Genomic DNA, 18,706 nt, shown 5'->3' on the forward strand with positions numbered 1-18,706 from the left:
TAGAAAGTTGATTTAATGTACGAAAAACTTTACTTTAACTGCAGCTCTGTCAGTGTTTGAATTAATGAGCTATAGTTTGTAAAGCCTTTGACGTTAGTAGTTAAGCATAGTTAACAGAAGTGTGTGTTGCTGCAGAGGTCTGGTCAATAGCAATTGTTATGGAAGGTAATTTTTGCAGGGTTCCATAACCATACTGAAAGGCAGCAGCAAGGCACAGCTCAGCTGACAGTTTGTCCTGCTATGTTTTTTACATCAATGTCAGGAAAACTCACTGAGCTAAAACAGAGGTCTGTTTTTATTCTCACAAAATTAATCTGATTTGGATCTAATGTGAAGTCCCAGTCTGAGCAAACATGATTTCTATTTGTGCTATTTCCATCAACTACACAGCTGGTCCAACAAAAGATATTACCCTAAGAAATCCTTGCCTTTTGCATCATTTTGGGGCCATCTTAGCTACAACTTCACTCTTATACTACCAGCCTTAAAATAGAAATGCTACAGTTGATGCTCTCTCATAGACATGTCCTAAAACAGCCAGCAGTGGATTTTCAAGAACAGTTAGATATATAATGCTGTGTAACTCAACAGTTATGTGATATTGATACTAGGAACAGGTAATACTTAGGAGTCTATGCTTCTGAGACCCCTGCAGTTTTGCACTTACTTAACAACCCCTATATGTCTCATGTTTCCAACAAGCATCTAGACTGTAGAGGAAAAAAATCACCTCCTCCCCTGATGTCACCCACTTCCCCCAGAATCCAGATGCCACTCAATTTTACCAACCTCCTCCATCCTGCTGGGCTCTACTAAAATCTGTCACTTTAAAGCAATTATCCAATCTAAGTAGATTAGAATAACAATACCATATCCTCCAAAACAGTTGCATGGAAAATTATCTTCCCATAAACTACCCTGCCACGTGTTCTGATCACATCCATTTATGATAAGTAGATAGGTAGGTTGTGTAGGTAGGTAGCAGTTGTGCAGCTCTGCCACATTAATGATATGTAGATGGAAAAATGAAGTACATGAAGGAAAGGCATCAATTTATCCTATGCAATGCTGATCACCTGGCACAACATAGTCTGCTATTTTTGATGACTTTACTGAGGTACAAGCATTGTAGGTGTAAGACAGTCTGCTGGACTGAGCAGGCTGAATGGTGCTTTCACCTCAATGGCTGATAAGTTCTCAGTAAGTTTACAGTTTTTCATCTAGTTCTACCGGTAGCTCCTTCCTCATCAAATAGATTTATTTCTTGAGCATTTGATGGCTCACAATAGTTTGTAGGACAAAGCCTCATGGTGATGCTGCATGATATCAGAGAAATTTGCAGGAGAAGGTGGGGGGATGAAGTAAATTAGGCATTAGGATTTTCTCTTGGAGAGTCTCTGGAAGGCACTATCTCTGCTCAAGACCCTGAATATCAATTGGGCTAAGCAAACAACAACAATGAAATGTTACTTCTTAGGTATAAGTTAAGCACATGGGTAGGGCAGGAAGAATGTAGTTTGCATAGTTGTTTCAGGACAGTATAACATGTTTTCTTCACCTTCACTAATGAATTATTTGGAGCAAACAGATTTAGAAAGATGCAAAGGTCTAATTCAGTAAGGTAAGGTTATAGTAAAATCCCTATGCAAGGATGTAGAGGACACCAGTTTACAGGAAACATGTTCTGTGCAGTGATAAGTGGGTAAATAATATACCTAAATCTCATATTTAGACAAGGGAATTCCTAAAGAATCTGTTGGGAGCAGCAACCATGTTAGGAAGTGCAAATGTGTTTGTATATATAAGATACAGTATGAAAAGTTCTGTTTGTCCAATCGATTTCTGCCTGTTCCCATTTGCAAGTCATCTACATTTACACACCATATATAACTCCACACAGCATACTGACTACCAAGTCTTGATAGTGGATGTGCTTTAGTGAATTTCCATACTTTTGACTTCAGAAAATCTACACAATCAGTGAGATTTAAAAAAAATATGGGCTCCTGTTAATACATTCTGCAATTTTTATAATTTAAATCCTGCAGTCTGCCTACATGCAAAACTTCTGAGAGGACTTCAGGACTGGGCCTATGCCCAAGATAAAATAAACAATGATCTTTTAAAAAAAAGGCTCGGTTTTGAGTTGCATTTTTCAGGGTATGAATGCTGTTTTCTCAAGAGGAAAACAAATTATCATGTTGGTATTTTAATGGATAGTTTATGCAGTGGTAGCCTTAGGCTTGTTGGGGCCCAGGGCACGAGTGTCATTTGGGGACCCTTAGAGGCTTACTTTTGATGACCCATAAGCAAGTCGGACATTTTAAAATTTCAATTTCACTTTGCCCTATCCATGAAACTGCAATGAAAGTATCTTAATACAATATTGATAATACAAATATTCAGTGTTATTAATTTTTATTTTTATAAAGTGTGCGGCCCCAGACAGTTGCCCAGTTTTCCCTCCCCTAAGGCTGCTACTGTTTATGAAAATGAGCTTCAACAAATATTTTTTAAAACATTCAAATTTTCCAAGATTCCTGTTCCTACAAACACACATATCTATACAAGGCCAGTTCTTGTTGTCTTTACTCAGAAGGCAGGGTAGATATACAGCTTTATAGACTAACTAAATAAGAGATAGATAGATGGATAGATATGGAGAGTACAAGCTTTTGTGAACCCAAGTTCACTTCATCAGATGCAAACTCCTGTTGACTTCAGTGGGAGTTCTGCTTGCTAAGCACTGAGTTGAAAGAAGATGAGACTGTTGGCTACAGCCTTACTGAAATAAACTATGCTAGTCACTGTAACACTCCTGTGTTTGAAAATGTTTACATTAGTTACATTCCATTCATTTTCCACCCATAATCTAGTTCTCCTTCAGATCTAAAAATCTAAATAACCATAAGCCACTTGAATTCTGCACAACATATTTGTTTTATTTTACATGTAACTGATTTGACATTGAAAGAGAATGTCTATTCATAACTATAAGGAACATGCAAACCATATCCACAGGAATGAAAATATAGCTTCCTTAAAAATATGTTGTATCATAAATTCTAAATAACTGGCACAGTGTCCTCAGAACATCCAAGGTTTTCAGCTCTTCTCAAGTTCCCAGTGTCAATCTCAACTAGGGTCATATTTCTTAGTACTTGCAGTATCAACAAGGTAAGAAGGGCCTGTGTAATAAGTGATAATCACTTCATCATAAATCTAAAGATAGATTACAACACAAATATTATAAATGGATTGAAGATACTACAGTACTCTCTTTGACAAAGACCTATCAATTTAGTGATTTAAGACATTGAAAACACAATATATCAATAACAGAAAACAAAATACAGCAGTTTTGTGTTTGTAATGTTGCCCACAATTAATTGAGTCACAAAGAAAACATGGGACAGTTAAATAGACCCTTGTGGTTTTGGAGAGGAAGACAAAGTCCTAGTCACAAGACTTTACAACCTCACAAGAGAAGATGTATGGGAGTGGTTTATACAGCATATCTGTGCCTTTTGTTGTGGCACGTGAATTAGTTAAACACAAGGTAATTTATTCACAAATGACTAACTCTATAGAGGGTGAAAGCAAGGAATACTGGGAGTAAAGTCAAATGGTAGCCAGTGGTGCAAAATAGGAGCATGACATAAATCATTTAGTATGCTAGGCAACTCCCATTAGTAGGTTTATTGTGAGGATGTATCCTCTTCCATCAAGCTACAAAACTATCCACTCGAATGGAACAATATAAAAAATGAATTATGCTGATTTACATGGACTTTAGGAAGAAAGGTACTGCCATTTAACTGCTACGTTACAGTAGACACATCATTAAAAAGTCAATATTTATCCATGCTGAATCTGAAAACTCTAGGCATTTTATTTGTACTTGAAAAAGGAAAGGATACACATTGCAGCTGATGACATTTCATGACAGCCACTGACTCTCAAGCTATATTACAAGTTCTTACCATATATAGGAAGTAGGTGGGAAATGTTTTTTCTGTTCAGCTAAAAATGTAGTAATACAAAAAGTGCTCCTATTCCAAACCAGTGCATAGTATCTAAATCTTGAAACTTTTTGAGAACTAAAAGTCTGAAAAAATGGTTTAGATCAAGCAAACTCTTATGTTTTGATCATTTTGAAATATTTCGTTTTGATTTTTTCACTGAAACTTAATTTAAACCTTGAAAAAAAATTCATTGTAAACTGAAAAACAGAAATTTTATTTTTTTAAATGTCAAAATATTTTGTCAGTTTCAAAGCTTTGATTTTCAAAACTTGAGAAATCTGTTAAAAACAATGTTTTCTCCGAATGCTTCTTGTCAATTAACTGAATTTGATATTTTTAGACAGAAAAAAGTTCTGACAAAAATGTCCTGATCAGTACTAATGATAAATTTCAAGCAAGCCCTATACATCTGAAACTGCACAGTACAGTTCACCTCCACCTACTTACATTTGTCTCATCCAGACTTTTCTGGGACCTCCCTATTATACAACTACGGTCACAAACTGGCAGAGGGTAGATTTAGACTGGATATCAGGAGGCGCTACTTCACTGTCAGGGCGGCTAGGATCTGGAACCAACTTCCAAGAGAAGTGGTGCTGGCTCCTCCCCTGGGGGGCTTTAAGAGGAGGCTGGATGAACACCTTGCTGGGGTCATTTGACCCCAGTACTCTTTCCTGCCATGGGAGGGGGTAGGTCTTGATGATCTGCTCAGGTCCCTTCCCACCCTACAAACTATGAAACTATGAAACTGTCAGATTACAATGGTAATCAGCAAAGGCGAGGTTTCCAGAATGTATTCCCTCATTATTATTATATGCAGTAAATTCATCAGGTCCAACTCTGATTCTAGTTAAACCAGGGTAAATGTAGAATAATTCTATAAAATCCATGTAGTTATTCCAAATTTACTCTGGTGTTTCTGGGGGTAAACTTTGGCCCATCATCTACAGTAAAACATTTCAGTATAATAAAATGTATATAAAATATCCAGCCAACTATAGGTACAAAGTCAGACATTTGGATTATGTTATCCAAGTAAGTTCATATTTCACTGCCTTATTAAGACAACATTAGGGACTGTTTGCTTTTCAAATTTAATATTATGCAAAGGGTGTACAATATTTTTGCAAAATGCTCTACTTTCACCCAAATTGCTAGGTTTCAAAGCTTCATATGGCTGTTATTTAAGAGATAGTCTCTCTGTGTTGTCACATACAAGCTTTAAAAAAAACAGGACAATTAAAAAAAACACAAATAAAAAAGGAAATCTGCTGTGTTTGAAGTATAGTTTCACTTTTTAAAACATGTTTGTTCTTTACCCTGCTCATTAGTCTCATGTGGGATGTTGCTCCCTTCCCCACTAGTTTATTCCCCACTTTTTTAGAGCGTTTGTACTGTATAACATTTTTTGCTGTGTCCAATTAAAACACAATGCTTCTTTCTTTTGCTATTGGCTTGCCTACCTACCCCAATGTTGTACTTGTGACAAATTGCCCTTTCTATGCATAGGAACAATGTTATGAGCATCATGGGGTTGGAAGGCTTAGTTACAGGTGCAGGCCATATTGAAATGGCCCATCATTTATTACTTTTCAGTGGCCCCAGACAAAAAAAAATGAATTACAATTAAAAAAACATTTTTTTTTTACAAATACCTCATCAAGATGCCCAACAGCTCCAAAGATCTTTGACATCTGTCCAATCAGACTTGGAAAACTCTCACCAATCTCTTTCAGCATTGGAAGAGAACTGGCCAAGGCTACTGGTTCATAGTCTGATATTTCTATAAGTATATTTAGGATAATATCATTATGATGAGGGTCTCTTAAGTGGCTAATTAGAAATGGAATGCACTCTTTTAACACCTATATCAAAAGCAAAACAAAAAAAGACAAAAAAGGAAAAGTTAATAAAAAACACGTTTGCAAGAAAGTCAAGACAGCTACTGTATTTTACGGTGATAAAAAGAAACAATTGTTTATTAATTTTGAGATAAACAAATCTATTCCAGTAAAAATGAAGATTTTTTTTCAACCTAGATGATCTTTGCATAGATCTGTTGCTGAGGTCAATTCAAGTTCACAAGGAACAAGGGTAGTCCATGGCCTTAGGTTATACATGCATAAATGCAACTTTCCCAAAATAAGAACATTCGTATAAAAGACCATAGTCAGATGTTTTTTCCCTTTAGATTGCTCTGGATTATTGCTAAACTGTATTGATTAAAACAAATTATTAGTTAATTTCCCCAATAATTCAATAAATTAAAAATTAGCAGAGATTCCTGCTCAAGCCAAGAGGCTAAATAAAAACAGAAGACTAATGGCTGAAAAGGCAAGGTCCTCAAGTGGTCTGAAATGATGCATACCACTGTCATTTCATGTAGCTACAATAGTACACAGAAGGATCTGCTCCCCAAAATTGTAGATCACTTGTAAACAGTATTTTCCATTACCTATTAACCATTCCATTAATATGATGTGCAGGCTACTGAGTAACTATGATGTATCAATATACATCCAACTCAATGTGACTGTTGGCCTATGTGTATGAATTTTATAGGGTTAGTACTGTAATACATGTATGTGTGCACATGATGTGAGAGAAACGCTGAAAGGGACTGTGTTATTGTTCCATGTGAGTTATTGCTGATGGTGAGGAAGTATGGTATGGCAAACATGGGACTGTAAATTGCGAGTAATAGCAAACACTACTACTAAGCACTTTGTATAAAGTGTGACTCAGTGTCAAAGCACTGAAGTGGTTTAAAGCTGGTCATTTAATAGATTTCATAGACATTAAGGCTGGAAGGGACCTCGAAAGATCATCAAGTCCAGCCCCCTGCCCCAGGGGCAGGAATTCAGCTGGGGTCACAGGATCCCAGCAAGATAAACGTCCAATTGACTCCTAAAGGAGTCCACTGTAGGTACTTGTCCCACCTCTGGCGGCAGTCTGTTCCAGGCCTTGGGGCTTGGACAGTAAAGTTCTTCCTTATGTCTAGCCTGAAATGGCCTTGGACGAGTTTGTGACCATTTGACCTCGTCATCCCATGGGGCACTTTGGTGAACAGGCATTCCCCCAGATCCTGATGTACACCCCTTATATACTTATAGGCAGCCACCCTGAGCCTGTGCTTTTCCAGGCTGAAGGGTCCTGTAACTCTCAGCCTCTCATCATAACGCCTGTTTTCCTGCCCTCTAATAATGTGCGTGACTCTCGTCTGGGCTCTATCAAGCTTCTCTACATCCTTTTTAAATTGTGGAGCCCAGAACTGGATACAGTACTCCAGCTGCGGTCTCACCAAGGCCGAGTACAGCGGGAGGATGACATCCTGGGATTTGCTAGAGAAGCATCTATGGATGGAAGCCAGAGTTTTGCTCACTTTGCCAGCTGCAACATCACATTGATGGCTCATATTCATCTTGTAGTCAATCATGACCCCCAAGTGCCTTTTGGCCATGGTGCTAGCAAGCGTAGCACTGCCAAGTCTATAAACATGCCACAGGTTTTCCTTCCCAAGGTGGAGTACCTTGCATTTTTCAGTGTTGAAGGCCATCAGGTTTTCCTCCACCCATTTTCCGAGCCTGTCAAGGTCGGCCTGGATCACGATCCTGTCCTCAGGAGTGGACGCTTTACCCCAAAGTTTGGTGTCATCAGTGAACTTGGCCAGTCCACTTCTGATACCAATGTCCACATCATTAATAAAGATGTTGAAAAGAATAGGCCCAACAAAGCCTTGGGAGACCCCACTGGTCATGGCACACCGCAATGATTGACTTCTGTCAACTACCACTCTCTAGGTCTGACCTCAGAGCCAATTTCCCAGCCAGCAGACTGTGATGTAGCCAAGGCCATAGTTGGCCAGTTTTCCTATGAGATGATCGTGGGATACCAGATCAAAAGCTTTTTTAAAATCAAGATATCTGATGTCAATCTCTTCTCCCTTGTCCAGGTGATATGTCACCTGGTCGTAGAAGGAGATAAGATTGGTCAGGTAAGACCTACCCACAACAAACCCATGCTGGCTATCCCTCAGGAAGTTGCCTTCAGCCAGTTTGTCAGGAATAATCTCTTTGATGATTTTTTCCAAGATCTTTCCCAAGATAGAGGTCCGGCTGATGGGCCTGTAGTTCCCTGGATCTACTTTCCTCCCTTTCTTGAAGATAGGCGTCACATTGGCCTTCTTCCAATTGAGTGCTTCGCCTGAGTGCCACGAGTTCTCAAAGATCCCTGCCAGTGACAGAGCTATGACGCTTGCTAGCTCCTTATGTACCCTGGGGTGTAAGCTGTCTGGGCCAGCTGACTTAAAGGTGTCCAGCCTCTCAAGGTGTACCTTCACATGGTCAACACTGATGAAGGGTAACAATTCTCCCTCGCCCTGGCCATCCTGTACCATATTGAGCAGGGCCATCCCCTGGGGCTGGTGAAAAACCCATGCAAAATACCCGTTACGCAGGTTGGTGTTTTCCTGGGCGTCGGTTGTTAGTTGACCCATATGGTTTAGCGGGGGTCCAATGTTACCCTTGATTTTCCTCCAGCAGCCCACATATCTAAAAAAGGACTTTTTATTGCCCTGGATACATGTAGCCAGCTGGAGTTCAGTCGCGGCCTTGGCTTTCCTGGTTCACTCCCTACAGGTCCAGACCAGTGCAAAGTACTCCTCCTTTGGGGTGGATCCAGTCTTCCATCCTTTATAGGTCTTTCTTTTTAGACACAGGAGGTCCACTAGTTCCCTGCAGAGCCAAGGGGGCTGCTGTGCCCTTTTGCTGCCTTTCCTCCAAGATGGGATAGACATTGCTTGAGTTTTGAGGATTGCTCCCTTGAGAAGCAACCACTCTTCCTGAACTCCCCTCCCCTTTGGGTCGAGGTCCCTTAGGGCCTCATCAACAAGTCTCCTGAGCTTGTCAAAGTCAGCTTTCCTGAAGTTGAGGACTTCTGCTTTGCTGGAAAACTTGCCAGCTTTATGGCAGATGGTGAAGGTGAAGGTGATGAACTCATGATTACGGCGGACGGTGAAGGTGATCAGCTCATAGACTTTCATAGACATTAGGGCTGGAAGGGACCTCAGAAGATCATCAAGTCCAGCCCCCTGCCCCAGGGGCAGGAAGTCAGCAGGGATCATAGGATCCCAGCAAGATAGACATCCAAATGTCACTTTAAGGCGTTCAAAGTAGGTGCTTGAATCATGGTTAAGCATATATACTTGCATGGATATAAGCTGGGTTAATAAGAGTGAGATCCTGTCAGTAAAAGTCAATGGAGTCTTTCCACTGACTCCAACAGGTTTGGATCAGATTCTAGAAGCATATATGTCTATTTCTTGATTTAGATAGTTAGTTTTCACAATACCAGATCCTATTTTACCACAAATATATGACAGACACAAAAGATAAAATAATTTGACAGCAACAGTATGGAATCGTATGAAAATGGCATTTTGGCCCAAAGGCTGCAAGCAATGACAGGATAGAACCCATCTGACTGAAAAGTATTGGGGTTTTTTAGAAACAGTTACATTTTCTCTGTAACTATATATTATGGTAACATTTCCTTGGCTGTAGTGGGGTGGTACTAAACTACCATTGCACTCTACTAACATCATTAAATGTAATTTCTATAAAGGAGGCAGCTTTGTACCCAGTTCTGATGCTTTGAGCCCCATTAGAGTCATGTCTGCATAGAGGGTGTATCATTTTCAAAACATGAGCTCTGTACCTTTAGTTAAGTTCTTGCTCACTCATATTCTGGCACCAGTTCACTTTAATTCTCCTTTAAATTTTTCTTGAGCCTTTTATCCCTTCTTATCTTTACAAAAGAAAATGCAATGAGAAGCAACAAAACTGGCAAAGGATTATGCAAAAATGCCAGGAAATATTAAGCAAAACTGAGCTGAGTCAAAGTGGAATGTTTCCCATATTAGATCCTTTACTGTCCAGATAGCAGTTCTGGTTTGAGATATCCCAGTGAAGTCCATCTGACATACCAAGGAAGCCCCTGTACACATTAGCTGAGTCCCTTAAATTTTCATAAATCTCAGTGTTGAGAATTTAGTAACTTTTAAGAAAATCTGGCTGTTCTCAAAAGGTTTTGTGCAAGTACATAGTTGATATAGAAAAACTCCTTGTATAAACTAGTTACATTCCTTGAACTAGGGTAGTAAAAATGACAGCATTATGAACATTTTCCTATCTGACCGATTCACTGTAGAAATCTCAATTCCACAGCAGAACTGAAAAAATAACATGCAATAGGTAATTTAATGATGAATTCAGTGTTCTTTTCAACTTGTAGGCTATCCATGGGAAACAAATAATTTCCTTGCATTATTTCAACTAACACTATGTTGAAAATGTTGTTATATGGATTGATCACAAGTATTCAGAATTGCATCTGTGTTGCAGTAACTGGTTGAATAGCATGGCTGCGTTTTACTACCTGTTGAGTAGTAAGTATTGAGTGTACAAACATATGCAACACACATAGGTACTCATTTGAACACAATATTTAATTGCCAGCTCACTGATTTTTGCTTTTCATAACCTTTTTTTTGTAACTAAACCTCTGTTACCAGAACCTTTGTAGGCATTAAACATGAAAGCGGTATGGGCAAAGCTAAGGCAAATTCATTCACAAAAATCAAGCAAGTAGTTGTTTGAAGAAATGTTTCAGTTTTTCCAAGTGTGTGGTGATATCCCAGAAATATCATGGTCACTCTCTCTTTATGGTTTCCTTTTCCTTATGGAGAGCAACTCCAAAACCTTCTTCTGTTTTCACATGGGATCAAGGTTGAAGCCTGCTGTACTGGCACTTGCATTATGTGGGACTCTACAGCACTGAGAAGGACTGCCTGCAGGCATGGTCAGGATATTTTGTGGAACATAAATTCTTCATAAAGATCAAGTGACCACATCCCATCCAGCTGTAATTGTCTGTATTATTTTTTACCTCAGGTTGTTTTCTCCTCGCCACTACCTGAAATACTCTTAGAAGGTGGTGCTGTTCTGCTTGCTCCAGCTGAGACATCAGTGCCACCAGCTCCTTTAGATGGCTATTAATTGACTGTGGTTGCTTTTCATAGAGAGAGGGCAACACACGCAGCAACATGGAGTTTCCTGTTAACAGAGTAATCCAGAAAAATGTGTGTCAAGGCTCTGTCTGTCTTGTTGCCTTTCTTATTCCAATACCCTTTTATACATCTCTAGACAGTCAGAATTTTGATAACACCAATTTTCCGAGAATCATTAGTATATACAAGGAAACATAAAACTCACAAATGAAAAAAATGTATATTGGACCAAGAAACCAAAAACTCCCTATCCAAGTGGGAATTTCATTAAGTGGAACAACATGGGTGAAGTAGAAAATATTTCCTATCAGTTATTGTTTTCAGTCTGGAGAATAAGTTTATGTAAATGAAGGCTATCTAATGGTATTTCAGATTTGGATGGTATGTAACTGAGCTCTAAATCATAGAGTAAATATGATTTAAAATCTGAAAAAGACAAGAGAATGTATGATAACTACTTTTCTTCTTTGCTGACATTAAGACACTTAAATGAAACAGCCAACATATGGAAAGAATACTTAGTTACTATGAGAATCTAATGAGCACAGAGAAGAATTTGAACAGAAATGGTTAGGGTGCCACATCCAGGGGTCCAGAGAGACCAGAAAGAGAGTCAATCAAAGAGACACATGCAAAATCGTCTCTCACATTTTTTGGTATTTGGAGATGTGCGTGCATGTTTTAATTTGAAACCAGTCTCTTATAGAAATATATAACAGCAGGCTGTACATGCCTGTCTTAGTGTGCTTAAGTTTCATTTGAGCAACATATGGAAAACATCTGCCTATCACTCTGCAGTATGGATCCACTCTGTAAATTTTTTAAAGTACTTGAAATCTCTCTGGATTTGGTTTCAAATAAGAACTGCCACATTGGCCTGCTGCTTTTTCTCCTGTTTTAATGTGTGCCTTGTAACTATGGAAGATAATCAGGTAACTCACTTAGTAGTAGACAAGGTTTTTAGGTTAGCTGAAAAGCCAGGTTTTGGTACAATTGTACTTGGTACAATTTCATCAAGCTCATGTGAGGTACTATAAAATGCAAAATGGGGTATTGCATCATCTGAATTTGACTTGGAGCAAATAACTAACATGCAGCTTACAGCAGGCTGGGGGTTACTTACAGGTGTGCTAGCTTTTAAAAACCCTCAAGGAACTATAAAGCCTGCCAAGGAAGCCAGCTCACTGCACCTCCACCCATACCTGCTTCTGCCCCCTACTCTAAGGAAGGAATAGCACAGAGTTAGTCGCATCAGTCAAGAGGTTTTGGCAGCCTATGTTGGGCAGCTCCAAGTCCCCTGTATGGCATCAGAACAGTGAAAAGGGAACTTGTCAGAATCTCTCTGGTCAACCTATGGTTATTCATTTGTGGTTACTGACGATTTCTAGACCATAATCAGAAACAACCATGTGTTTTGCATCCATTATCCTAAACAAATAGAAAATTCCTCCATGTTCACTGAAGAGCTGTTTATAAACTGGAAGACCATCCTGTTTCCAGTATTTGCATGAGAGGTGATTTCATCTGAGTAATGCTCTGAGTGATGCTGTGAGTGTAATGTTCGTAAAGCAGTTGGGATCCCTCAGGATGAAAGGCCCAAGGGAATAAAAGTATTTGCTAACAAATGATGAGAAAAGGATTAGCACATAGAGGGGGAGGCCTTCTTGCCTCACTAGTCAGTTCTTGCCCTATTTTCTAGCCACATTTTTTTATGCAAAGCTCCCCATGAAGTTACTGCATGAGATTTTCAATAATCATAAGTTATTCAGGAGCACAATTTCCATCACAATTTATAATGAGAACTGTGCTCCTAAATCACTCAGGTGTTTTTGAAAATCCCACCCACTGGGATTTGCACATGCAGAGGAAGGGCAGCATATGACCCCCTCCTTACCTATTAAGTTTCATCTGTTACAGTAAAACTGCCAAATAGCAGACAAGGACTAATTTCAGAGGCGACATGCTGGCAACTCAGTCCAGTGAAGTTCCAATTTATATGATGATAGATTAAAATGAGATGTAAGTTATATTAACCTAAAATCCTGGACTCACCTCTGAGTTTGAATTTTACACTAGATTTCGATTGACAAGAATACATGAATTCCATTATCTTCTCTAAACTGTTTAGTTCTTTTAAAAAGAGATCTTGCATTCTTTCCATGTATATAAATTGCATCAACTTCAATGGCAGTTTCTCCATGTGCATGGAATGGAGTCCTCTAATTACAACTCTCTGGTTATATGTCACTGGGTGCATCTACATGAGACACTTACTGCACAGTAGCCTAATAATACTGTGTGTCACAGCATGGTCAGTGCTAATATGCTAATAGGCTACTGCACAGTAGCATCACTTGAAAGACATTAATTGGTGCTACTGCACGGTAACTCCGGTTATTGTGCATTTATTTAGTACTTTCTAATACAAGTATTTGCTAATACAAGGACTAAATAAATGCGCAATGACCACTGCACAGTAGCATCTCATGTCAATGCTCCCACTGATAGTAACCACTGGGAAAAGTATGCTTCCCATTGTCTTGGCCAGAGAATATTCATCCCAGTTGTAAAAAAGGGTCAAGAAGGAATTCAGTGAGAAAAGGAAAAAGGGCAACAGGTCCAGAACAAAAGGATCTGTGACTACCACAGCTGCTATATATGTTCCACCTTCACACACACACACACACACACACACACACACACACACAGAGTTACACAATAAATTAGAAACAATAAATTAGAATACCAGGTCCATTACAGGAAGTAACATTCTGATGTAATATGATACAAGTGTGACATGAAGTGACAGCTGCATGTGATGAACACACCCATATGGTAAATTATGTCACTAAACTCAGCTGCATTTCACATATATAAATGATGTAAATTAAGGCAGAGTTTGGTCCAATTATTGTAAAATGTTACTAGGAATTGCTTGACTTTAGTATCCCTTAGTGATACAAATAGAATCATAGAAAAGTAGGGCTGGAAGGGACTTTCAGAGGGCAAGATAAAAATTAAATCAGAAACATGTAGATTAATTTAGCATAACATTTACATGATCTCAGTGGCATGGAATTACTTTCTAAATTACATTTATAATACAACTGAATCACCTGTAAGTACAAACTACTAAACAATAAAGGTAGACAAGACAGTTGTATCTGTTCTTTTAACAATGCAAAAAAGGTAACACAACATAATTTAATTCATAATTTTCTAATGGTTTCATGTCCTGGACACAGTGCATTTAAGTGGAATATGTGAGGCCTTTTGAGTGCTTTGTTGTGTGCCTTTATCCCTAAGCACTCTCAGAATGTGCAGTCCAGCAGCCTATGCTGAGCTCTGCCTTGTGCCATACAGATAGTCCCTCTGCAGCCTCTACCAGGGACTTTACTTTTGTTCTTTTTTGTTTTGTTGGTCTTCATCTAAAATAAAGTTCTGAAAGCATCTTTGTTCTCCCTTCATTATACCTTTCCCCACCAAATAGTATACTTAGTTTAGCTTCTATCAGATTTTCCAAGCAGACCACACATTGTGAATTGTGCAATCCAGTCAGAAACTATCAAATTGGTGACATTTTATGAGTGTGAGCTGTTGATTGCAGGCAAGCAAGGGAAAGGGCTGTGAAGCAGACAAGAGATCCCAGCGCAACACAGCTTATGTGCCCTCCATCACTGCAGTAAGATCAACTCTTCCGGTTGGTGCCATGACCACATGCTTATCTGGCCTCTTCTTTACTGGGAAGGTTATTGCTAGCAATGGTGTTAGTCTAGCATCCTGCCTGTGCTTCCTATGAGGACTCTGTGGCTAGGGACAGAAGTTACACATAAACCAGTTTAAGTCATCAAAAACTGGTTTAAACCTGTAACAGAACAGAAGCTCAGTGCATATCAGTTTCAAAATGGCTAAAACTGGGTTAAGGTAAACCTGGTTGAACGTAGTTTCACACTTAACTGATTTAGGTCAAATTGGTTTATTAAACTTCTGTCCCAGACCTCTTCCTGGTTCAAGTTAAATAGAGTCCCCCAGCATAGTCTGTGTGTTCACTTCCTCTTCCTGCTGCCCCTGAGGTATCTGGGATTTGCAGCCCAGACCCACAGCAACAGGACTCTGCAGGATTGCTTATCACTTCCTCTTCCTGCTTCCAGGTGCCTCTGGGATTTGTAGTCCATAATCACAGTCTGCAGGACTCTGCAAGGTTTTTCCCCTCTGTTCAATACATGCTCACTTCACAGAAAGGACTATTCTTGTTCAAGCTTTTATGAATTCAATGCCACTACCTTTTTCCCCACCCACCCCCTCCTCAGCCTGGCAGGTGCTGCTCCCCTCCTCCCCCTAGGCAGACCCTCCAGCTAGCTCTGGGCTGGGGCTTGGCCACGCCCCCTCCTATTGAGCAGGCAGGGAGGGGAATAGCTTTGGAGCTGGCAGGCTGGGAGGTGTGCTCTAGTGCTCCCCACCAGCTTCTGGCTCGAGCCACTGAAGGCATGTGCCTACCTTTCCTGAATCAAAAGTGAATGTCTATTCACTTGCAAATCGGTTCAATCTTTGCAGCTTAAACTAACCTGCAAAGACTGAACTGATTCAGCCTCGGACTTTTTGGCTGTCTGTACTTAGCTTGTTTCATCTCTGTGCTAAAGAATGCAGCCATATACAAGGGTTATTTAAAATGCACAAAAAGAGGTGCACTCCAAGTAAGCACTGGCAGATACAACTCTGCATTTGTACTAAAGCACATTTAAATTAATTCTTTTTTAGAATAGTTATCATTTTAATGTATATTTATGGACAGAGCCAAACTTGTCATACCCATCATACCTGGATCTCCAGATCAGGTATCTATCTAGGCACAGAACTTTGAAAATGCTAGTTTCAATGTTTTATATTAACTTCAGGTTTCATATTTTGACATTTTTGTTTATTTTTGTATTAGGGTACTACCTAGAGAACCCAACTGAGGCATTATATATACATATATATATATACATGCAGTCAGACTCCAAAAGCAATGCAAATAACTAACTGTAAGTCTACATCACAGACTACAGATCCTTTATCTAGCTTGTTTGAAACTAACTTGAATACCAAAAGCAATCTAGTCATGACAGCACCAGCATTTCTCATAGTTATTTGCCTTCTGACATAAATGCATCTTAAGAATGCTCAGTACTCCTATCTTCTCCCCACACTGGCCTTTGTTCTATTTACTGGACCCCCACTGTTGCCAACATACTCCATGATATGATACCATAATTACCTGGTTCTCTTTCTTAGTGCTGAATCAAGTTTTAGTGCAGAGCATTACTTCCACCCAGTGGTCTAGAGTTAATGCCTTTACTCATTCTACTGGGTCTGACCAGAGTATTCTCCTCAGAGGGAACATTTTGTAGTGATTAGTGATGATCTTTAGGAATTTATGAGTCCAGACCAATAGCTAAATATCAACATAAAACAGGCCTATGCTTCATACAGTACATACCCAGACAGGCACTGCAGTAACAGGTTAACACAAGATGCTGGAAACACAATTTACCTCTTTCCATTCCAAAAATACAAGTCCTTCTTTAAGAATACTTTCTACTAACTCTCCCTGTTATCAATTAGACTATGTCTACATTGATAGGGTTGCCTTCAGTCCCATATCTGCAGAGCAATGTCATTGTAAATACCTTAGTTCAAACCTTGGTGACAGGTCAAACCTTGGAATTCTGTTCAACTCCCAGATAAGAGGTGGCACTGCCCAGCAAGAGGAACAAGAGAGAGCCACAGGTGGCTTGTCCAGGAGGCTGGTAGGGGCAGCTGGGGGTTGCTCCCTGCCCTGCTGCCCTCCCCCAAGAAGCCCTGTGGCACCTGCACTACCATAGCAAGGCACTCTCTGCCCACCCAGCAGCAGCAGGGGTGGTGGTGCAGAGTTGTGCCCCCCACTGCTGCCAGGTGGGCAGGGGGTGCCTTGCTATGGCAGTGTGGCCAGCGCGATGCTCCTAGGGAGAGGGCAGCAGGGTGGAGAGCCCCGAGGCCACAGCAGGCAGTCCACATCCACCCACGCCCTTCCACAGGCTCCACTTTGCTCTGCTCCAGCAGTTCCATTTGGGGGAGCCATCATTGTAAGCCCCCCCCCCAAAAGTGGGTGTTTATGATTGTGGGGGAAAAGCAGGGTCTGTGGGGAGGGGTTTGGAGGATTGGGGGGCAAGTGAGGTCTCCAAGGAGGGGCCAAAGGGATCAAGTTCAGGGAACTAGCAGCATCTGTGGGGGTTTGGGGGAATCAGAGCCCAAGCAGGGTCCACAGGGGAGACTGGGGGGCCTCACTGGGTCTCCAGAGGGGGTTGGAAGGGCTAGCAGGGACTAGTCAAGGGGGTTATGGGGTCTGGGAGGGCTTGGCAGGATTGGGGGAGCTGGTGGGGTTAGCACAAGGTCTTAGGGGGATCAGAGGTGCTGGTGGGCTCTGTGGTGGGAGTATGGAAACATCAGGGGCAAGCAGGGTCTGCAAGGGAGGTTGGTGGGGTCCAGAAAGGTTTGGCAGATGGGGAGGGCTATTGGGGTCACCAGGAGGGTTTGCAGGGACCAGGGGAGACTCTGACTGAAGTCAGGGTGAGCAGAGGGGCAGGCAGACTGAGGGGCTGACAGCTCCACAGGGAGGCAATTTGGCAGGATGGGAGAGGTGTCTCTCTCCCCCCACCCCTCCCCGCTCCAGGATCAGGGACTATTTTTAATCTTCTGACCTTCCCCACCCCTCAGATAAACAATCCCCCTAGCAGATCCCTCCTGCCCCTTTCCCCACCTCACTTAGTTCCATTGGCTCCCCTCACTGATGGCTGCTGGCAAAACCGGCATTGGGAGTGGCTTGCAGGATCAGGGGGGTTGCCAGGTTCAGGTGTGGCAGGAAATCCTGGCTTGTCCCTGGGGCTGTGCTGGGAACTGTGCAGTAGTTCAGTTAGATCAGTTTTACCAGACCTAATCTAAGTTAAACTACCTCCAAGGTACTAACTTAGATCGAGTCAGCCAGTTTTAGACAGATCTAACCTTTCTGAACTTCTGTACAATTCACACTTAGATCAACCTAAATAAGTCTAAGGTCCATACATGGGTGAAGTAACTTAGATCAGGTGGCCATTTTAACATGCTCTAACCTCCCCCTAACTTCCCTGAATATCTGTACCTAGCCTAATATCCATTCTGTAAATGCCTTACATCCCATACATAATTTATGCCACCATTCTGTTACCAAAGTATTTAAACCAATTAATTGTCACTAGAAATAATCAGTGGTTAAACACACCCAACTGCAAAATAAAACTGAACCTTCCACAGCTTTAGACAGGCTACTGTAATCCTAGGTATCTAACATTTTATATAGTGCCAAATCCTAAGGAACAGTAATATTTCAACACTAGATTAGTACCTAATTCAAGAATGCTCTATTTGGGGTTTTCAATTTAATTGGAAAACAAATGGTATCATTTTTGGTAAAACTAGTTCAATTATGCATCTGCTAAGTTAAGTGATTCCTGAAATAGGATACATGTAGTAAAATATTATCCACTGAGCTATAGCATGATTACAAGGATTTGGGACTAGAAATCCAAATTTAGAAGATCTCCTTATTTTCTGAGTTTCC

The 18,706-nt window shown here is 40.6% G+C and overlaps 1 protein-coding gene across 14 annotated transcripts in view; it reads right to left on the bottom strand.

The window, feature by feature from the left end:
- Nucleotides 1-18,706, bottom strand: part of VEPH1 (ventricular zone expressed PH domain containing 1) — a 216,077-nt gene that overhangs the window by 125,952 nt on the left and 71,419 nt on the right. For 9 of the 14 annotated variants that reach the window (XR_003096134.1, XM_025214947.1, XM_025214958.1 and 6 more), the window contains 2 exons: nt 10,971-11,137; nt 5,681-5,890 (listed from right to left, as the gene is read on the bottom strand). The exons of 1 other annotated variant lie outside the window; for it this stretch is intronic. Coding sequence is in view for 12 of the 13 variants with exons in the window: in XM_025214947.1 (XP_025070732.1) it covers nt 5,681-5,890; nt 10,971-11,137 (377 nt within the window). In the remaining variant the exon portion in view is untranslated. Of the gene's footprint in view, nt 1-2,711; nt 3,223-5,680; nt 5,891-10,970; nt 11,138-18,706 lie in introns of those variants that run through there. 4 more of the 14 variants (XM_025214978.1, XM_025214982.1, XM_025214970.1 and 1 more) reach the window with 4 other exon arrangements.

This window comes from Alligator sinensis, unplaced genomic scaffold, assembly GCF_000455745.1.
Source record: "Alligator sinensis unplaced genomic scaffold, ASM45574v1 scaffold60_1, whole genome shotgun sequence".
Taxonomy (NCBI): Eukaryota; Metazoa; Chordata; order Crocodylia; family Alligatoridae; genus Alligator; species Alligator sinensis.